Source organism: Physcomitrium patens, chromosome 2, assembly GCF_059467195.1.
Source record: "Physcomitrium patens ecotype Gransden chromosome 2, ASM5946719v1, whole genome shotgun sequence".
In the NCBI taxonomy this organism is placed as follows: domain Eukaryota; kingdom Viridiplantae; phylum Streptophyta; class Bryopsida; order Funariales; family Funariaceae; genus Physcomitrium; species Physcomitrium patens.
Window position 1 is genome coordinate 25,275,159 of NC_143411.1, and position 21,879 is coordinate 25,297,037.

Genomic DNA, 21,879 nt, shown 5'->3' on the forward strand with positions numbered 1-21,879 from the left:
ATCTTGTGATATTTCACCAAATCACCTATCTCATGAGGTGGGTGATTTTGAAATTGAAATATCCAACGAGGAGCAGATCAAATATCAATAACTACAGGGCTTGCCTCTTTTGACTTGATACCAAGGGGATAATAGAGTTAGAGTCATGGAATAATATTAGAGGGGCAATTATGTTTGAGCAGTAATATTTTAGATTTGATATATTAAGTAATCCTCAATATCAAGTACTAAATTCCAATTACTTGGTTTTGCAAAAGTGCCATGTTTGAAACTCCCTATTTAATTTTTATAAGTGCTTACAAGTTCATATCTTTGGCACTACTTATATCATCTTTGAACTTCTAAAAACGTATTTTGTTATTTTTTTATATAAAGGAAAGTGATGTTTTTTTGAAATTATAATATATATATATATATATATATATATATTAGAACAATAAAAATCTAACTTTGAATTTATGTTATTTATTTTATTGCTTTTAGTAATATTAAAATTAAATATTATATTAGTAGAATATGTGGATCCATTAAAATGTGTAAAAAGTAACAAAATAGTATGGAGTAATTAACATGTAATCTAAAAAAACTAACAAAAAATGATAGATTATTGTGGTATCATATAGAAATGCATCCAAATAAATATAAACATGCAATTGGATCTTAATACAATTTTTTTCAGTTTTTAGAATAAATAGTAGATGGTCTGTAATATCTAATATCAAATATAATATTCTAGTTATTTATAATAGAGTTATAATGTAAGGCATACCTAAGTTTAAAGATCTCATTTTTTGAATAGATTTATACTTTATTTTTCAAGTTTTGTTTAATCCAAGTGTAAGAAGTTATGACTTTAAAAACATGGGTGCTATCTTTTTTCTTTTCTTTTTGCTTTTTTCTTAATATACTTAACAAACTCGTTTTTATAATGCTTAGTCACCATTGATCATACACCTTTGATCTTGTATATGTTTAATTTTTTCAGCCATGAGATTTGTTCATTTTTCTCAAAACATATCAAGCATACTTCTAATTAATTAAAAATCAATTCAATTTGCAGGTATCTTTATTGATATAATCATCAGTGAATGTTATGACTAAAGTTACAATTAAAATTTGAGATTACATGATACTGAGATTTGTTTGCCTAGAATATATATATATATATATATATAATCATTTGCATGGCAATAATTTGGTAAGAAAGCATCAGGGTTTTCATAAAAATAATTAAAATAAATACATGGCCTTTGTCATCATAGTTCAAAACACGACTACAAGCAAAACCCTTACTGATTCGTTATGAAGTTTTTAATTTTTAATTTTTAATTTTTTTAATTCTTTTACTTTGCAAATTTCACATCATTCAAGGTTCAAATTGTTATCATGCTCTTGACTGAAAGTTTCCATTGAAACGTACCACTGAGAAAGGAAATGAAATACAAATCACAACAATCGGATCAAGTCATAACCATACATGAAGAAGATCTTATCTTTAGTCTCACCTACTTGTAGTCACGAAAAGGAAACCAAGGAGCAATCAAAATAATCTATATTTAGACACGTATGATTACGAATCATGGAAAGCTGAGAAATTGTTCTCATTATAACAATCTAAAAAAAGAATAATGCATTACTTTTTTTTAATGTGCAACGAGTAGGATGAAATGGAATGCTAAATGCTAATTGGTGAATGAGTGAGTTTGCCCACCTCGCATACAACCCCCACCTTCGTCTCATTCCCACTGCTCTCCATAGTCCTGGGAAAGGAACAAACACTTCGCACCATCTAGGAATAGTCCATACTCAAAAATCCAACATGCCTAATACATGCTCCCCGTGAAACAAAAAAAAAAAAAAAAAAAAAAAAAAAAATCGGTGAAGAAAAAAGCATTCTCTTGCTAGCAGAATCGAGGCAACCCACACGACCAAATTAACAGAGATACTACTTCTTAACTTACTTTAACTGCAATGGTTTTGTTGTATTCGTTTAGTATAGTTTATTTTTATGGTTTTTGCATGGGGGCGACAATCTCGGGTCAATATGGAAACACGAATTTGGAGAGGCTAGGAAATGAGCATGTCGTGTAGCTTGAGAAGGATAGTGAACGGCAGGGCAGGGGCTTGGGCTGGGGCAGCCTTGTAGACCATTGACAAATGCGCGACCAGTCTGTCCAATGGAGGAGGAGGAGGAGCAGCAAACAGAGAAGAAACCGGGTTTTGGTTTGGCTGCTTCCGACTCATTTATGGAGAAAACTTACTGGCCATCCTAATCTCCTTGAGGGGTTGAGGGGAATAGCCGGTCCGGCGACCCGTGCTGGTTGTTATTGGTACCAAATCACTCGTCCGCTTTCTCGAATTCAACGAGATCTCTATTTCGGGTGAAAACGCGCTCTGGTGTATTTCGCGCTCCCTGTGTCTATGTGTGTGTGTGTGTCTATTCCCAGCGGAGCTCAGCTTCAGAACAACGCTAGACAGGGAGAAAGAAGGAGGGAGCGAGAGAGAGAGAGAGGCTGGCTCACTGTCCGTCTTGTCTTCTTCACTTGGAGACTCGTCTCACGGTAGATTTTTTACCTTGTTAAGATTGTATCCTTTTGATTCGCATCAGTGGAGTTGCCGAGCCTGGTGATGGTGGCGTTGTGAGAGTGGTCAGGGTTGAAATCGAGGTGGAAAGGGATGTAGTAGTAGGATGTGAGAGAGAAGCAAATGAAGAGAGTGTGGGTGTGTGAGTGTGCTTGTTTTGGTTTTGATTTTTTTGATTTTTTTTGATTTTGTTATTTTGTTTTGTTTTCCTCGAATTTTTTCCTTTTTGGATAATGAGTGGAATCCAGTCAGTTTCGACTGACAAGAGCTTTGCGGCTCTGAAAAGTTAGAGAGTTCCATGGATGTCTGTGGCGGAACGTACGCAGGTACTGCGTCAGTGATGATGTAGGAGGTGGGTTGAAGCCGTTAGAATATAATGATGATTTTTTGATGTTATGTTATTTGTTTTCTTTTGCTTGTTAGATTTTGGTTCGGTTTGTTTTGTTTTGTTTTGTTTGTTTGTTTGTTTGTTTTTTTTGTTTTTTTGTTTTTTGTTTTGTTTTGTTTTTTTTTTTCCGGCTCTTACCTTGGCGGTTTTAAGTGGAGGGCTTATCATAGCGGTCGTGACAGGAAAGAGCAGATAAGTGGGCCATAATGGGCGCGTCGTGAGAGAGAGAGAGAGAGAGAGAGAGATTCACCGGAAACAGTGCATAGATTGAAGTTTTCTACAAGAGGGCGGACGGAATCGCGATTTAGCATCCTCGGTATTGATCTTGTTATATCTTGGATTTTTTCGTATAGCTTTCGTTGGAGTGTCGACACAGGAGGGTTCAGAGCGTTTTTGAGAGTTCAGGGTGATTGATGTATTATGATTTTAATTTTTTGTACGATAGTCGCTTGAGGAATCTTTAGTTCGAGGCTCGAGGGTTACATTATGGTACATCAAAGAATTTTGTAGGCCGCAGAGGTTATCGATTAGCAGAAGTATATTCTGTGTTGAATTGGCTGTTCTTGAGTTGGCATCACTATTTTGGTTCTGGTGCATTAAAGAAGAATCTTCAGCTGCAGCGACGGCAGTGGACGTGAATGAGAGTGGATGATCGTTAGTGTCAATTGTGAAGTGGACGAGTCGAGAATGAGATAGGTTGTGGTGCGAAGACAGAGCAATGTGTTAGTCTACTGAAGGAGAGGGAAGCATCAGTGCTAGCGTAAACGTCCATGAGTAGTTTCTCAGGCCCTTGCGGGCGTTTAGAGATTTGAATCTTTCTGCGTTATGGAGTTGTCGAGGTATTGATTACGCTGCACATTGGGAATAACAGGTTGATGGAGGATAGGTGAGTGGATGATATTTTTCGTTTACGGGGTGTTGATGAATCCTGGAAGTCTGGAAAGCAACTCTAGTCACGTGACTACGTTTTTGTTTCTTGAGAGATTTGATCTGCTCGAAACTGCGGGTTAAAAAGAGTTTTATCACTGTGTTGGAAGAGAGTAATCCTTTGACGATCGAGAAGAGATCGGGTGGCTGATACGTCGAAAGCAAGTTTGTGGAGGCACGATGAGTGTGGTGATCATGAAACTGATGCTCTTACGGAATGAGTTATCGTGGTGATAAAACTGGTACGAGACTTTGAGACAGTATTTCAAAGGACATTTTCCGTGCGGATTATTGCAGTAGTATCCGAGGTGATGCAGGACAGTCGTGGAGATTCACATAGAAAATCTCAGCCTCGAAGAGCGAACATAATTGTAGGGAAGGGCTCGAACTTGTCTAGGAATCGCAGTCAACCCCTCACGTGGAGCCGAATATTCCTTGCAAGTGACCATGCGGGGCAAGAGGGGCCGACACGAAAAAGACCATATTATTGTTATTTGAGAAACATGTTGCTTTTTAAAAGTGAAAAGTAAACCTCAAATCAAGTCGGCAACCAGACATGGCAGTCGCTCCCGAGTGGTCGCTCGATATGGTGGATTTTCAGCAGAGTTCTATGTGGCCTGCTACAACGCAGGCCCTTTTGAAGACAGACAAGCGGAGGCAGCTACTGCAGCCTACGATAGATCTGGAGCAGCTCCTTGACAGGGACAACACATTTATCGATCAGCAGAAGTTCGAGGATTTGATGAAGTCCAGCAAGGCAGGAAAAAATCATAGAGAAACTCTTGCGAGAATATGGAAAAACCACCAAGCCAATGCAGTCGGTCTGCTGAGAGAGCAACTGGATTCCTTACAACAGAGAAGGATTGAATCCGAACGAAAGAAAAAGGAAATCCTACATGAACTTACCGCGGAATGTCTTGCCAGCTGTCCAGATGGTGACGACGAAATGCTAGATCCTGTTAGCATTGGCGAGGGTTTTATGTGCAATTCTGACGTAGCGAGTTCGTGTAGTTCTGTTCCTGACAGTGCGAGCTCGTTGTCCGACTATGAAGTAGAGAACTCCTCTGATTATTGGCGAGAAAAGGCCAAAGCTTTGGACACGCTTTTGTCAGAAAGTCTGAGAAGGGAGGAATTACTCTGTACAAAATTGCAGGCTTCTGTAGCAGAGTTTCCTTCTCGTCTGACGGGCGAACTCCAGCAGCAATTTGAGCGGTTTGACAACTTTCTACGGTTCACCTTGAGGAAAGCGCCTGTAGTTTGTTGCCATCAGGTATTTGGAATTTCCCTCATCTGTTCCTCATTCTTTGCAGCACGCCTTCTTATCTTCTGAAAAAAGTTTCGTGTGTCTTGCTTAGGACGCTATTCTCTATACTTAAAGAAATTATGTTTGAATTTAGTTATTTTTGGGTCTTATGTCCTTTTCATGAAATAATTGGTGTTTCGAATACAGGATACAGAGCTGCGTTATCGATTCATTCATAATGCTTTTCCAACACTCACTGAAGAGGTTAGTTATTAATCTCGTCTTATTCCCTTATTCGCCATGAAATCTTCTGAGTCGGGCGCTGCAAATGTGTAGATGAGATGTGCCGATCGATGCTTCAGTAATTTTGTCTCTAATCTCGGCAATTCGCTTTGGTTGTGATCATTCGCTTGTTGTTGCTGGGTGTTGAGCCGCCTGGCTGAATGTGATCAAACGTATCTATGGGATTACCAAGATTTTTATTTTTATTTATTTTATTTATTTCTATCTGTACCTTCACTGGTCTAATTGGAGATTTCTTTCTTCATTACCATCGTTCATGCCAACATTGCCAGGTCGATATGAACGATTAATTAATACCATTGGAATTAGGATCTGAAATAATGAGAGCGTTTGTGATGTTGTCAGGCAGGAATTGTGACTTATTCATTTTCAAATTAGTCTCATCTGAAGATTTGTTGGATGCTGCTTTACAATGATACAAAGTAGGAGGGTTCCAACATTTATTTTGTGAGCCCAAAGTAAAAGACAGATTCCAGATGTCAGATGTCCTGTTATCTAGCTTATGGCAAATGTTTTATTTGTGTTGATTAGTTTTAATTCACAGATGTCTTGGAATTAGATAAATTATCCAATAATTTTAAGAAAATGATTGTTTTCAATTATCTCACATGAAAAAAAATAAAATGTTCGGTACATATTCTGAGCTTTTAGTGTTATTTGGATTAAGGTGTTCGTAAACGCCTGTTGTGTCGCAATGCAACTTAAGCTAATTTGATTGAGAAAACTTCTCGTCAAGAGGTGGCTTCGTCCGCCCTTTTCACATGCAGCCATTAGAATCATTGAGCTACCTCTTCCTGTTGGTTCTAGAATCTTTCAATGTCGATTTGGCAAGTTTCTATTCTCTGTACTTTTCTCGGCGGAAGAAACCGTCCTATACATGTGAGAAGATTTCAAAGACATTGACAATCAATTAATCTGGCAGGAAGTCATAGGAAAGACGGACGAAGAGATTTACCAAGGGGTGGGGGTTGCAGAGGTCATGGAATTCAAACGTGAAGTAATTCGAACTAAAGTCCCTGATAAGCAAGAGATAAAGTTTAATACGAATATGTTTGGTAACAAGACATTTTTAGTCGCTGTTGAACCTGTACTGGACATAAATGATGTCTGCGTCGGTGTGAATTGTGTTGCCGTGGACGTAACTTTGCAGGTACAATTTTCTGTGTACTTTTTTTTGATGATAAGATTGCTTAGAACACTTGTGAGAAAGTATGCACGAGCTTGAATATGCATGTTCATGGATGGATTTTAGGTTAACAGCCATCATTTTTCAGGTGGCCAAGAGGGAAAAGCTTGAGAAGATTCGAGATGAAGAAGCCGTTCAAATTGCAATGGAGTCTGAACTGAACAAAACGATCCGTATAACAGGTACTAAGGTCATTTGAGCTTCTTAAACCTACTACTCCTCTTTTTCGATACATCAGAGAGTTGGTACATTTCATTCTCTTGCCTGGTGCGTTCTGTCTGGATTTTACGAGTACGTCATTTCCTCAGTTTGTGCTTGGCGTTTGTACGACTGCCTCAATAACAATCTGTTTGTACTGGATTGCAGAGGAGAATATGAGAGCTAAGCAAATGCTGGCAACAATGGCGCATGAGATTCGCTCTCCTTTGTCGGGAGTGATAAGCATGGCTTCAGTTTTGGCTCGAACTCCATTGAGCGAAGACCAAAAGCGTTACGTTGAATTCATGATGACATCAGGAAATGTTGTATTGGAGCTTATTAATGACATTCTTGACATTTCTAAAGTTGAGGCCGGTATGTTCCATCATTCTCAAGTCTTTCCTTTGCTGATGCCATCTCTTTGAGCGCCTACAGTAGTATCGCGTGTAAGAGATATTAGATTGCGATTTACGGTGTTTAGTCAGGCTTGTACTACCTCGTGGGACCTCGATGAGCATCCAAATAGTGTAGAACGTTCCTTGGTTTTTTCAAGGATTATGGAGAACCATGGTTTGAAACAGGAATAACGTGCATTGTTTTTAATGATCGAACTTGTTCTTACCTGCTTCGTTCTTTTCAGGTGCGATGACATTTGAAGAAAAGAAGTTTCGACCAAGAGAAGTAGTGAGACATGTACTGCAGATGGCATCTGCTTCTGTAGAAGCAAATGACAAGACCCTTAAGCTCGAAACGGACGTTTCTGAAAATGTTCCCCTTGAGGTGGATACTTATTCTTAAGCTTTTTTCAGTCGACCTTTCGAGATATCTTCTATTGGGATGGTAGAAACCTCTGCTTCATTGTCATTTTTTGAAGTTCGCATTGCTGTTTTGTTGAATTTATTCTTGAAAAATTTGGATGGTTTTCTAGGTCGTCGGCGATGTACTCAGAATTCGTCAAGTCCTCACCAACTTAGTCAGGTACCAAATATTTCAAATTCACGACGGAACCTACTAAATTTTTTCCTGGATTTAGTCATATTTATAGCTTAAGGGTTGTTTCGGGTGGTTTTGTAGGACCTTGTTGCGGTTGCGTAATATGATGTTTTTAGTTGTGTTAGGGTAGGTTTAACTTGATATTTCATGTGGGAATGAGATGACTTATTTATCTGAAACTCTTTCTACAACAACCACTAATTTTTGCAGCAACTCAATCAAGTTTACTCACGAAGGCAAGGTGTCCATTGTCGTGCGTGTTGTTGGGCCTCCGTCGCACACCACTCGGGACTATATGAAGCCCAAACAAATGAGCGAACGTGATTGCAGTGAAACTTCACAACAATCTTTAGAGGGCTCAGCATTTCATGTTTCTACGCCAGCCAACTCCCCTTCCGAAGCTCCTTTAGTTCATGGAAACGTGTTTGCTAAACCCATGCCAAGTTCTGTCAGCAGTAATCGCAATAACTTTCCAGAGTCAACTCTCAAACCACACTCGCGAGTCGAATGCGGGTTCTCTTCTTCTGCTTCCAGGGAGTGTCAAAATTGTGGAACTCAGAACACTGTGACTGACAAACTCTCGAACGATTTTCAGAGAAGTGAGATGTCTGGCGATATAATTAGATCCTTAAACGAACAGCAGACGAGAGAACAGGTTAGTGCATCAGCTGTCTCTAGCGGATATGCTGAGTGTCACAATGATGGATCAAACAAGTATAAAGACCTGGAGGATAGCATGTGGATAGAGTTTCGCATTGTTGATACCGGGATTGGTATTTCAGGTACCTTCATCTTCGATTCTTGCATTTTCATCTATTTTTGAAATGACGGTTGTAAGTTAGGTATCCAGGAGTTGTCAAACGTGTTACTAACCGTCACTGGGTAATTGTGACCGGGTTTGTTACGAGTGGCAAATTCGGTGGTGTCATAGTTCCCAGATTTCTTTCCGTACAATTCCTTAAATGACTGAAAGTTCGACTGATTATCTCATATCATTTTTTTCAGATTCAGCAATTCCAACACTGTTCAGAAGATACTCTCAAGCAAGTAGCACACATGCTCGTGAGTATGGTGGCACTGGACTTGGGTTGCATATCTGCAAACAGCTGGTATGAAGTAGGTTTTAGTTTGTCTTTGGTTAAGTGCTGCTCACTTGCTCACGTACTCCTCATTTCTATGAAGTTGTTGGACTAATTCACGAACTTCATTTACAAGACGTTTACTGATAATTGTGGTTCGAAGGTTGAATTGATGGGGGGCAGTATTAGTGTCTCGAGCAAAGAAAACGGGGGATCTACGTTTTCGTTCAAGTTACCACTCCGAGCTGTTGAGCACTTGCCAAGTAGTCCTATTTCTGGTGGTGATCCTGAGCGCATGATCGAGCAAGACCATATGGACAATATGTGTGCGGAAATGCCCGAGTCTTTGCAGTTCAACTCTGAGAAGCCTGCACAACATCACCATCCATATCTTTCAACCAGAGGCAACGTTCCTCGTGGCCTTCAACAGTATCCTAAACCTGCGTTTAATACTCTCCTCCCCATGAATTCTGATCATGAGAAGTCTTCCACCGCGTTTCTTCGCGACAAGCGGGAGCTGCATTCGACAATGGAGCCGACGTCAGCCGTTGAAGCCAAGCTTGTACAATTTGAGGGTTACGGAAATTGTCGTGGACCTCACAGTTCAGCGCTTTTGGATGGTCAGGGAGCATCTTTACGTGCTTCTTGTGGCGTCTTTACGTGCCCCTTTGATGGAGATGAGTCTACGAAATCATGTCACCGTTCTAACGCTTCTTCGGCCAAAAGATTCCATGGAGGACCTGTACCTTACAAAATGCGCTCTCCATCACGACAAGGCAATTCCAGAAAGTTTGTAAAGGCGCATCGCAACAAGAGAGCTGGTTGTGAACCTTCACCTGCCTTTTCGAACGTAGCAAGAAAGCGACTAAGCATTTTAGTGGCTGAAGATGATCCAGTGAATGTGAAATGTACCACCCAAATGCTTTTGACTTTAGGGCATGAACTGAAGGTGGTAAACAACGGAACAGATGCAGTACAAGCAGTACAACAAGGCTCGTATGATGTCGTGCTCATGGTAAGCAAAGTCCTCGACACAGTTCTGATCGTTCAAATCGGTAGTTCTGAAGAGCAGCAATAGTTTTAAGATGATTTTTGTAATTATTATTATTGTTATCCTTAGTCGTCACTGTGTCTGAGCCCTGATGTTCTCAACATTATCCCTTAGCTCGAAGATTCATCAACAACCTTTCCAATTTCAAATTAATGGCTAGGGTTTATCAATGCACTTGATGTCTGTATGCTATGTTCTCAACTTCGTACTGATCTTTTGTGCTCCTGGTTCAGGATGTTCACATGCCTGTTATGGATGGTCTCAAGGCAGCTCAACTCATAAGGATGTATGAAGAAAATTGTTCTTCTGCTTCAATTAACGACCCTATACAAACACAGCAAGGAGCAGCTGCAGCAAGCGACATGGGGCCCCAGAGGATGAGGAGAGTACCAATTATTGCGGTATGACGTCTGTGGCATATTCTTCTTTCTTATGTTCGTTTGTCCGCTTTCCTAGCATGGATATATTTGATCATTCTCGACAATATTTTCGCTCCATTGTCGCTTACCTTCTTTCAAATTACTTCGCAGATGACAGCTGATGCTTTGACGAAAAACATTCAGGAGTGTGTCAAGTATGGTATGGATGACCTCATTACTAAACCGGTCAATGTAGGAATGCTTGAGGAACTACTTAACCAGTACTTGTTCAGATTAGACAACCAAATGTAACGGTGCGGGGCGAGCAAGCGTCGCAGAGCTGCAGGCGCTGCTCGCCCATCAAGTAGGAATGAAACGTAAAAGAGACTCAGAGAATTTGTGAGCATCATGGTGGAGTTCCGCAGTCAGCTGGTCAACAGGGATAATCTCCTGATGTTTTTGAGACGAAGTCTCTCAATCCAGTACAAATATTGCTCGTAGTTCTCATTGTATTTCGACATCTTTTTTTTCTCATTTTGTGGATAGATGTAGGATAGGATAATTAGTGTTATGAGGTAAGAAACGATGGCTTGGTTTAGTCCACACTTCACCTAACGACCGTTGAGGCGCCCATTTCTTCCTTCTAGCAAGGTTGAGACTGATTCCCATTAGAGTAAAAGACCCTTGGGTCTCTTAAAAGTGTTGGGCGGTCTTGTACACAATTCTAGCTCAAAGCGTATATATTTCAGCAGTGGAAAGAGAGTGGTGGGATTCTCGACTCTGGCATGTGATGGATTGTTTTGCACTGTTTTATGAGTTCTTTGGCACATTGGCTCCCAATTGCAGTGTGATATTATGTTATGTTTGTAGATAGAGTGTAGTTTGAATATAATGTTGAAATAGAATGCATGAAAAAGATCCTCAAACTTATTAAATCCTTAAGTGTATGAATTGTTATCAACATGCAAATGAATCAATTTTCTATGTTATTGCTTATATATTGAATTTCATATGATATTAGAGCTGAGTTTAGAGAGTTTGTGAGCAAATTATCTTTATAATAGCTGGAGAGTAGTTTCTATGTACATTTTGTTGCTAAAGAGTGCAATTATTGAAGCCTAGTAAAAAAATGTCAAGTTCTAATGACCCTGTAGGTTGGCTAAGCCAATAAGTTGGTTGGTGAAGATAATTTTCATGTATAAATCTTGAAGGTGAATACCTTGCAAGCTGAAAATCTATGAGATCTTACCATTGAGAAACTCTCACTATCAACGTATCTATGTACACATAGCAAGTGTACATTGTTAAAAATTCAAGTATGAGAGATGAAAGCAAAGGCTATAAAGATATTGACTTTTGCTGTAAAAGACTTAATAGACACAGTAACAAAATATGAAGACCTTGTAGATGCATGGAAGGCATTAAAGAATAAGTATAAAAGTAGAGATCTTGCTATAGTACTCAATCTCAACTACAAACTATCTATATTGAAGTTTCATAGTTTTTCTCTATAGAAGAATTCTTGAGGACAATTTGTGAAATAAACAATCAACTTATAACACTTGGTGAGAAAGTTCCAACCAATACTCTTGTGCAAACTATTTTGAATGCCTTGCCTCCTTCTTATGATAGTCTGGTATATAATTTAACATCAACATATCAATTCCTAAGTTTTAAAAGAATATCATAAAAACTTATAATAGAAGTTCACAAATTGTAGTTAAGAGCTAATACCAATGACAACTTTAAAAGTGAGGCTCTATCCATGCAAATTTTAGTAGTACACTTTAACATAAGATATATAAGAGGAAGAAGTTGCTTATCTTGTAGAGAAAGATGTTCTTTCTTGAAAAAGCAAGGAATAATATTAAGTCTTTATTATGAAGATGGCATGTGCTTAATCTATTATTATATTTTTGGAGAACAAAATCCCATGGTCGAGGACAATAGATTTAGAAAATCACCACCAAATGTCAATAAATTCAAAGCAAGTATCATTGAAGCAGAAGACAACTCATCAAACTCGAAATAAGAAAAAATGTTTCAAGAAGTAGAAGTAAAATTTATCAAAGCCACAAAAAGAAGAAAGAAAGACTTTAGTTAGTATCTTGACAATGGAGCTTCATAACACATAACTACTAATAAGTTAGCATTGAAATCTCTCAAATCAACAACTATCTTGTACCTTCTTTGAAGAAGAGCTTACTGTCAATAAATTTCTTTGTAGATGAAGAAAATATTGTGATTTTTATAGCTAACAATATAAATTATTATCTTACTTAGATTTAAAGAATATGGAAATAGCAAAAAGATTTGCAAATTCAAAGAAGCTCTATGTTGTCTTCAATAGTCTATTTATACTTGATATGGAAGAATTAACAAATATCTACAAAGCATTAGACTAAGTAAGTCATTTATAAATTCCAACCTCTATATTTGTTATCATAAAAATTTGTATATATTTTTATTATTCAATAAAGATGATTGGATAATAATAAAAAATGGTAATTTTTTTTTGAAGATTGATAAGAAATTACTAATTGAGTTTATAATTTTAAGTATAGAAGTTGATCAAAATTATTTTGGTATCAAATTCAAACATTATGAATATAAAATATCTCTTCATCATAAAATTTATGTAGACATTGTGCTTGATAGATTTGAAATACTACCCTACAATCCTAGCACAATTCTTTGGATGGAGGAACAAAACTTTGGCATGATATTGGCGGAAAATTGATTAACAATACTAAATATATAAGACTTGTTGGAAGTCTTTTGTACTTATCATATATAGAAAGACTTGATATTTATTTTGTAGTGAGTACCATAAGTCAATAATTCACAACACTATAAAAATCACATTGGAAGATTGGAATATATATTTTAAGATATTTAGAAGGTATTGCTAATCTAACAATCTAATATCTAAATAAAAAATTAGGTAAACTTGTTGCTTATGCTAGTATTGATTGAAAACAAGATATTGACTTGCAAAGATCAACCTTTGGTCTTTTGTATATAATTGGAAATACTACTGTCAATTAGAGCTCCAAATTACAAAGCATTGTCATTGTGTTCACCATTAAGGTAGAATACTAAGTATTATTTGAAGCTGCAAAAGACATCATATGGCTACAAAGACTATTCAAAGATTTATATATTCAAGTCAATGAAGCAATACCAATCATGAATGACAATCAAAGATGTATAAAAATAGTAGCTAATCTAATATTACATGCAAGAATCAAACACATAGAAATACATTTCTATTTTATTTGAGAAAAGATATAAATTGGAGAAGTTGAAATTTTATATATTCAAATGGAAAAACAATTGGCATATATACTAACTAAACCAGCCATTAAAATGCGACATGTCAAACTAACAAAGAGATGGAATTAATTCACCTTCCTTTCTAAAATCTATACTAATAGTACATTAAAGTTGCAACGTATTTGTAGACAAAAACCTTACTTGTTAAATATTTCTATATTTTTTCTACAAAATACTATAAATAAACTATACTTATTCTTAAATCCATGTAATAAATACTTAGATTGTATACTTTTAGCTATAACATATTGTTAATAGCCAAGAACGTCAACTTTTATATACATGAAGATATTCCAGTGATCTTTAGATTTTATTTCCCTCTTTCATTTCTTATTTAAACCTTATAATCTTATAAGAAGAAAAAGGTTATTGATTCTTAATAGTCTACTTAATATATATATATTTTTTTATAAAATTGATATCAACTTTTACTGATGGAAGCAATACATTAGAAGGAATAAGATATATATAGATTTTATTGTAAAAGTTAGGATCAAAACCTATACCAGAAGATAAGCTTTGGTTAACTTCAAAACAAAGATTTTTGAGTTGATCTAGAGACTTGAATAATAAGTAATATGTATATGTGATTATAGAATTACAACACTTCTTCAAAAATGTGACCAAAAACCACACACCTAGCAAAAATACTTCACAATGATTTAATGATAGCATGTGTTATACAAAAACAACTAGAAGAATATCAACAATAAAATAAGAAATTAAGAAAATTTACCAGAGTGAGGCAGTTGACCTATTTGTTCAATACGCACATGAAGAAGAATGATATTGCATGAGAGCTTTGTTACATGAAAAATAAATAATGAGAGGAAATCATAAACAAGAGATGTATTGGCAAAAAATGAATGTCTAGTATTTCTTCTTCTAACTCGCTTGATACCTACTTGAGAACCTTATATACATGGATGAATTCAATATCTACATAAAATACCATAGTCAAGGTATTAGGTGATATGTTTGAAGATAGAGTGTAATTCAAATATAATGTTGAAATAGAATGCATGAAAAGATCCTCAAACTTATCAAATCCTATAGTGTATAAATTGTTATCAAAATGCAAATGAAACAACTCTCTATATTATTACATATTCATTGAATTTCACAAGATAGACTTCCAAACTGTCAAACTTTTTGGCAAGAGGTTATTGAAATGCCGAATGGGGAAAAAAAAACAAAAAAAAAAAAAAAAAAAAAAAGAAAGAAAGAAAGAAAGAAAGAAAGAAAAAGAAAACAACATTTTTTTTGTAGGTGGGGGTTGAGTGTACTATACGAAACTTCGAAATAATCGGCACAAATAGAAGTGTAACATTCTTGTCCACCGACGAAAATGTCGTATTACATATCTAACTATGGATGCCGAATCTCTGTTGGCCACCTGGTCATCATCAATAAGAAATCTCCTCATCACTCAAGTCTAGAGAAGCTCCGATGCTAACATACAATCGCGTGGGTTATCGCCATTTGTTGTAACTACATGCTTCTCGAGTCCTCGAAGAAAGTAGGAGCTCATACCATAGGAGCCATTAAGTCTCGGTGCTCAATCATGTTGGTTCAGCTCATACGTTCATTGTGTTGGGGTTTTGGAATTCTGGGTTTCGGGTGTCTCTTTCTTCTTCGCTTCGGTGTGTTCTGCGACTTCACTGTCATCGGACCATTCCGACGGACGTTATCTTGTTAGCTTTGATGGTTGCTAGAGGAAGGCGTGAGGGTATTGTGATTAGCACATGACTTGTGAAAACGTGTTTTCTTTTAGTTGTGGGTTTTCGTAATTATAAATTGTTGTTCGTCTTTCGCCCTTTGTGAATTTTGAGTGTTGGAATTGAAAGTGATGACATCCGATTTTTGCGTTGCAAGGTAGGTGGATTGCGGACAAGGAGGCACAGGGAGCGAGGATCGGGAAAAAAGGGTGTTGTGTTGATTTTTACCAGCGCGATTTTGGTCCATTTCTGCGGTATGGTCCTGAGGGCAATCCATGCGAATTGAAGTTGGTTCGTATTGGTTCTCCACCTCAGAAGGAGCCTCATGGCACCCGAATCCAAGCTAGGCTCTGCATCTGTTCAGGGAAGGAGTCAGCTGGGAGTTTTTGGTAAGGGCTTCCAGGTTGATAAAATTCGCTGGGAATGGCCAAACCCTAAAGGTGAAGGGCTACAGAAGCTCATGTCCCACGAGCCCATCGCCGGGATGCTCAATGCTGTCGGGAATGCAGTTCAATGTGGTCATAGAGCATGGGAAGGATTGGTTCAGCAAGGGATTCGCTCAACTAACCTTTGCAAAATTGAGTTGCCAAATTTTTTGAGAGGGAAGGAGCGCCAAGCATCACAAGTTCGAGAGCTGGTTGAAGAGCAGGAGGAGCCTGCGAGAGCCGCTGTTTCACCCGCCAAGTATAACATTAATTTTGCCAGCATGTAATTTGAATTGTTTTCTCCTTACGAGTATGCGGCTTGTGACTTTTTGTGGGCTTGAAAGATTCCTAGATCCGACCTCTGTCTCTGACCTTTGAATTTACGTTACATGAAATTACGAAATTGAATGCGGGAGATTAGGTTCTTTTGCAGCTTTGTTACGAATTATGCAGTTGTCTGATTATTGATTCAACAATTTTATGCGCAGCGTTTTAATGGCTCAAGGCGCAACGAATGCAAATGCCGCTTACACAGGTGTAAATGGAAGTCAACAGGAGGAGCAGACGGAGTCTTTTAGATTCCCGGAGTTTAGGGTTCCAGAGGTAGTTCTCTTGGTGTGTAATAAGCATTGCAATAAAGGAAGCTTAAACCTCACTGCGTAAATATTCTCGAGCACGCCATATCATAGGGAGCACTATTAGCGACGATTCAATTCTAGCTGCTCTGCCTTGTTACCAACCGATTTTGAAGTGTTGTCGATTGTATTTAATTGTTGGCAGATAAGTTCTGGAGGAGCTGTAACAAAAGAAGACCTAGGTCGAGCAACATGGACATTTCTCCACACACTGGCAGCTCAGGTGCATCTCTTCTTTCCTCTTTCATGAATTGGGTTTCTTAATTTTTTTTGTTTTGGATGAGCTTAATCTGTCAGAATCCTGTTTATTATTCTTTATCCACTGGTTAGTTTATCTATTTTATTCTGTAATCGAATTCTAGTAGTGACGCCCCGCAACTGTAAAATAAGTTCAATGCAAGTTTCACGCAATGGACACTAAGGAGTGAATGCTTGGTGATCAACAGTACCCTGACAAGCCCACAAGACAACAACGACGCGATGTCAAAGAATTGGTGTGATTCTTTCTCTCTTAGATTAGCTTCTAATGGAACGTGTATGTGCTGTGGCCAACGATCCTATCTTCGTTTTCGCTTTCGCTGGAGGCATTCATAAGGTCTATCTTGATGCGTCGCTGAGTCATGTATGGGGCATGTTGCAGATGTCTATTATGACCAGGTTGTACCCTTGCAAGACGTGTGCTGATCATTTCAAGGAAATACTTAAGTAAGTGTCTTTAGAGTCGCAGTTACCTAGTTGTCTGTCCTTATTCGTCTCTGTCAGTTAACAGTTTTGTGTAATTTCCTTTTCCTATGTTGTATCACTTTTTTGTTAACAATTCTTATTGATAAGTGATTTCTAGGCACATCAAGTCTACTTCAGCCATGTCATGCGTTTCTTGACAATTGAATTACTGCACTGACGTGGTTGATAATAGAGCCTATCCAGTCAAAGCTGATTCCGGAGCTGAGTTAGCGCAATGGATGTGCCAAGTACACAACGTCGTGAACAGAAGGTGATTACTCCTCCCGTTGGTTTGCTTGAATCTGTGCCTAAATTTCTGCAATTTCAATCCTTTTTGGTGCTTCCTTGATTGTTGATTAAATTTTTGGTCCCTTGCACTCCAGTAAATGATTCTGTTTCTTGAGCTACTTCTGGTCCTATTATATGAGTCTCATGCTTGATACAAGACTCCCTTAACAGGACTAGAAGAGGTTTTGTTTAGTAGATGTATTGTACCTCGGCACATAAAGTATGTATCGAACGTGCTATTCAAGTTGTACTTTTGACGTATATTCTTTTGGTATTAGTTTGGGAAAACCACATTTTCCTTGCGAGCGGGTGGATGCGAGATGGGGAGCACTTCATTGTGATGAAGCTGGTGCATGCGATCTTGAAGGACGTGTTCTCTATAGATAGCTATTTTAGTGGAAACACAAATGGCTTAGACAATTTCGAATGAAATTCAAAATTAAACGCCAATCGATAAGCTTAAAGGTATTGGACTCGTTGGAAAGTGATTGTAAGGATTGTGTCAAAGTGATGTGCTTGAGATTTGCTTCTACGAATTGAGGTCTTCGTTAAAGAGTAATTTAATACTGTAACTCTGTAATTATATCTGTAGCTTTGTTCAATCATAGTTTGCACATTATAACATAACGTTACCATTTCTTCACTCATGATTAGAAATCCTTTTGACCACAACACTTCTTATAACCATCTTTTACAACTTCAATAAAAAATATCAATACATATTTTTCTATGCAAAATTTATATCTAAAATTACAAATTCTAAATAGTTGAAGTAAAATTTGTGACTAAAATTTGTAAATTATTGCATCCAAATTATTAGTTTTAATACCAACAAAAGCTACAATAATAATAGGATAAATAGTATATATATCCTTGAAATATGTTCAAATATTAAGAATATTCATGTATTCTTAATAATACCAAATCTACCCTTCAACCTAATAAGATATCACAACTATTCTTTTTTAAGTGCAACTAAGGCCATACTTGCATGCTACAAAGAAATTGGTGAGCCTTCTTCATCAATTCAAGATATATATATATATATATATATATATATATATCTCCAAAATATTTGTTTAGAAGAATACTAAATCATATGGATATGTGTTTTTTGCAGCTTCCAATGAAGCTGACAACTACAATGTTCAATTCAAGCCATGATATGTAATCAACACAACAACCTAACTTCATACTTCAATATTTCAGCAAGAATTTCATCACATCTCAATAATACCATATTACTTCATACCTTCTCTCGTATCTCTTAAATTACCTAATATTTGTTGGCACAAAAACAAATATCCTTCTTAGTTTGTAATAGTGACAGCCATGTCAAAGACTCCAAACAAGAGTTTTGAAGTTATCAAAGACTTTGTTTAGAATTGAAGAATTTCTACTTTGGCACATCATTTAGAATATAAACCAAACTCTTTTAGTACAAATGATTTAAAAGCATGAGTGCAATGCTAAAATTTAGTATTCTTTGCAAAACTTGGGAGTGAAACCAAGTCCATTTGGTAGTGAGTTTGTATCTTATAGCTTCAAATTTTGAGTGTTTTTTGCCATAAGTTGCTCACAAATTAGAATGTACAAAATTTGCTAAGAATTCAATAAAATTTAGATGCCAACAAACATTGGATTTGAATTAAATACAAGGTCAAAGAGTTCATCAACTAATTGATTATACTTGCAATAATCTGAATTGATCCTGCAATGATGAAAGATCCAAAAATTTGTTATAGATGGATATAGATCATTCAACTTTGCTATTTGTTTTGAATTTTAATGTGACATATTTATGAATATAGTAGTTGGTTGTTTAGAAACTATCCATTTAAATTAACTAAAAGATAGAAGAATATATTATGAATTATATTACTTATTTTTATTTCTTTAAAAATATAAGAGATTGCTTGTTTTTTTTTTTTCAAAGATTTTTATCATATGCAAGTTGAGGTGAATGTAATTCAACCACTATTTATTTTAGATTAGGGCATGTACTTTATAAGGTGGTTGAAGAGAAAAAGATGTTGATGTAGCTAATATATAAACAACTTCACAAACTTGTTGCAAACATGGAGCACTATTGTAATGTAGGCCAATTGATTGCTAAATGGTAAGTATTCATGTGTATTGTGCTTACTTTAAGTATACAATTAGATTGATGTTAATATGATATTGTTTTAATGCATATTCTTATTTGTTGTTTTAGTAGAAAATTAGCCATTAGATTGATAACTAAGATGGTTGGTAGTAAGAATTAGGATAAAGATAGAATACATTACATGTGGTGGATTTTCATCTTCGAGTACTTTTGGTGATATTTTTGAGGTATCAAGGTGATTTAAGTGATTGAAGAGAGGCATGTAGGAATAATTATTGTATCTTTTGTTTTGGATAATAAAAAAGGCAAAATTTGGATCTTAGATTAGAATTGATTGTGTTGTATAAAATAAGATTGTAACACACAACATATTGAATGCTATCAACCAATCATATAGTATGTAATTTAAATCAAATGAAAATACATATTTAACACATTTTTAAGATTCAAAATCTATACCAAATTAAGTCAAGCTATCTTTTATACCATAAAGGAAGAATTTAAAAGTTCAAGTATGAAAATAAGAAAAAACCTAAAGCTTTATTAAAATGGCTAAGACATAATAGCTAAGAAAATCCTTACAACAAGTTCTTTCACTCTCAAAATCAATTACAAAACTTGACTTCATAAAAATGTCAAGTCAAGGATTTTTCTCTACTTAAGCACTTCAATCTTAATTGATATGAATGAGTTATTTAATAAAAAAATATTAATAGATAAAAAACCACTAACTAAATTAAATTATATACATCCAATAAGATTTGGCATACAATGCCATATCATATAAACAAAGATTATTACACAAAATACATCAAGCGCTATCAACCAATTATAAAATATGTAATTTAAACAAATACAAATGCATACCTAACACACTCTCTAGTGCACTCTCTAATTGATTAGTAGCCTCTCTAATTAACTAGAACTACAAACATATATTATTAAAGATGAATGCTACTATGATGTGAATGTCAAATTATACTCTTCCAAATTTAGTATTGTAGCAATTAGACCATCAAAGTGTGTGACATATACAATAAAAAAAAAAATCTTCAATCTTTATCAAGAAATGAGGCATGGCTAAAAGACTTCTTATAATAAGGACAAATCCTATTTCTTGATAGAAGACTTAAAAGAAGTGGTGTCAAATATGCCATATGCCACCTACATTGGCATTGATCACATAAAAACATGGTAGCAACCTCTTTCTTCTTACCACATATAAAACAAAGAAGATCAATTGGTAAAATTGCCAATTTAAGATGTATAGAGTCATTAATAGGAAGATGACAAAGAGCACAATTCTTTAAATGCTCTCGACACTCTTGTCCATTCTTGTCTTTTAACAAAAAAATACTACTAGGAAATAAATTCTTTACATGTAGAATTGTGTGCCTTGCCTTAATATCAAGTATTATAGGTACTTCATGTTGCAAATATACATAATTTTTTTAGAAAATCTTTATAAGTAGTATTGATAAGCTCAACTATAAATAGAATCATATCACAAAATATCCAATGTTGAGTAATAGATAAGTTTTTCATAGCCTTAGGCATGACTTGTTTCAAAAAATCTATCCAATCGTGTAGACATTAAGTTCAAATATCAAGATCACCTAGATCTATAATTAGAGCTAACTTTCCTTGTACTGAACTGGTGTCAAGGATAAGAACGTGATGAAAGCAATATGAAGAATTAAAATAGAGAAGTATGTATATTAAAAAGAAAATTAGAATGGCTATTGCCAAAAGACAAGGAAACTAGAGACTCTTGAAACTAGACAAAAAACAAGAAAGGAATTGACAAGAGTAAAGACGGCTTCATTCTTGCCTCTATTTATATTATCTACTTAAGATCTATGTAGCGACATTCTATAGAACCTCCAAAAATATGTTGACTTTGCATGACATGTACTTTATCTTGTAAGGCAAATTTTCTATATAGATGCTACATAGTTAGCTTATTCCATAAGCTATCAATACATGTGGCATTTAGTTAGCATATTCCATAAGCTATCAATACATGTGGCATGTAGTTAGCTTATCGATCAAGTTTCTAATCTATAAATCAACTATAAATACATATAAAGTCAAAATAATAGCTAAAAAGCTTTCAAGAAGCTTTTTTAGAAGATATTATGAAATTAATATATTTTCATGTACTTCTATTTATTCATATTATTTAGATAAGAAGTACAATAGATATATGTATTTTTGATAGTTGGATAAAATTGGCTCTTGTCCATACAATAATTAGAAAGGATTATAAGATGCCAAAGATGCTAATTCATTGAAATAATAATCTATCGCAATCCACAACAACATCAAGTTTCAATC

General features: G+C 35.9%; 2 protein-coding genes across 21 annotated transcripts; both read left to right on the top strand.

Annotated features, from left to right (window-relative positions):
• The first annotated feature begins 2,182 nt into the window (after nucleotides 1-2,182).
• Nucleotides 2,183-11,068, top strand: LOC112276064 (histidine kinase 5). Of its 5 annotated transcripts, none has more exons than XM_024507090.3 (13): nucleotides 2,183-2,586; nucleotides 4,035-5,168; nucleotides 5,349-5,405; nucleotides 6,367-6,594; nucleotides 6,719-6,812; nucleotides 6,997-7,203; nucleotides 7,469-7,608; nucleotides 7,757-7,806; nucleotides 8,032-8,603; nucleotides 8,827-8,930; nucleotides 9,064-9,915; nucleotides 10,185-10,352; nucleotides 10,482-11,068. In XM_024507090.3, exons 2-13 carry the CDS (start codon nucleotides 4,455-4,457, stop codon nucleotides 10,620-10,622), a joined length of 3,327 nt encoding a protein of 1,108 aa, XP_024362858.1. In that variant the 5' UTR covers nucleotides 2,183-2,586; nucleotides 4,035-4,454; the 3' UTR covers nucleotides 10,623-11,068. The 5 variants fall into 5 exon arrangements, with proteins under 5 accessions (XP_024362858.1, XP_024362850.1, XP_024362824.1 ...); XM_024507082.3 differs by having other exon boundaries at nucleotides 2,423-2,561; nucleotides 4,009-5,168; XM_024507056.3 differs by having other exon boundaries at nucleotides 2,431-2,561; nucleotides 3,843-5,168.
• Nucleotides 11,069-15,024: 3,956 nt separating this feature from the next.
• LOC112294741 (FAD-linked sulfhydryl oxidase ERV2) lies at nucleotides 15,025-17,903 on the top strand. 16 transcript variants are annotated; one of them, XR_016501856.1, is made up of 8 exons: nucleotides 15,025-15,165; nucleotides 15,526-16,072; nucleotides 16,278-16,392; nucleotides 16,570-16,647; nucleotides 16,871-16,918; nucleotides 17,065-17,129; nucleotides 17,266-17,418; nucleotides 17,714-17,903. XR_016501856.1 is itself a non-coding variant. In XM_090248383.1 (8 exons), exons 2-8 carry the CDS (start codon nucleotides 15,690-15,692, stop codon nucleotides 17,820-17,822), a joined length of 876 nt encoding a protein of 291 aa, XP_090104509.1. In that variant the 5' UTR covers nucleotides 15,025-15,165; nucleotides 15,526-15,689; the 3' UTR covers nucleotides 17,823-17,903. The 16 variants fall into 16 exon arrangements, 14 of the variants coding, with proteins under 14 accessions (XP_090104509.1, XP_090104517.1, XP_090104507.1 ...); XM_090248383.1 differs by having other exon boundaries at nucleotides 17,341-17,418; XM_090248391.1 differs by having other exon boundaries at nucleotides 15,526-16,048; nucleotides 17,341-17,418.
• The last annotated feature ends 3,976 nt before the right edge of the window (nucleotides 17,904-21,879 follow it).

Excerpts from the sequence above, each read along its gene's own strand:
- LOC112276064 (XM_024507090.3), top strand. The coding sequence starts at position 4,455 with ATGGCAGTCGCTCCCGAGTGGTCGCTCGATATGGTGGATTTTCAGCAG. Across the intron at positions 6,813-6,996 it reads CAAAACGATCCGTATAACAG|AGGAGAATATGAGAGCTAAG; the intron begins GTACTAAGGTCA and ends ACTGGATTGCAG. Across the intron at positions 7,204-7,468 it reads CATTTCTAAAGTTGAGGCCG|GTGCGATGACATTTGAAGAA; the intron begins GTATGTTCCATC and ends CGTTCTTTTCAG.
- LOC112294741 (XM_090248383.1), top strand. The coding sequence starts at position 15,690 with ATGGCACCCGAATCCAAGCTAGGCTCTGCATCTGTTCAGGGAAGGAGT. Across the intron at positions 16,648-16,870 it reads TCCACACACTGGCAGCTCAG|TACCCTGACAAGCCCACAAG; the intron begins GTGCATCTCTTC and ends GGTGATCAACAG. Across the intron at positions 16,919-17,064 it reads GACGCGATGTCAAAGAATTG|ATGTCTATTATGACCAGGTT; the intron begins GTGTGATTCTTT and ends GGCATGTTGCAG.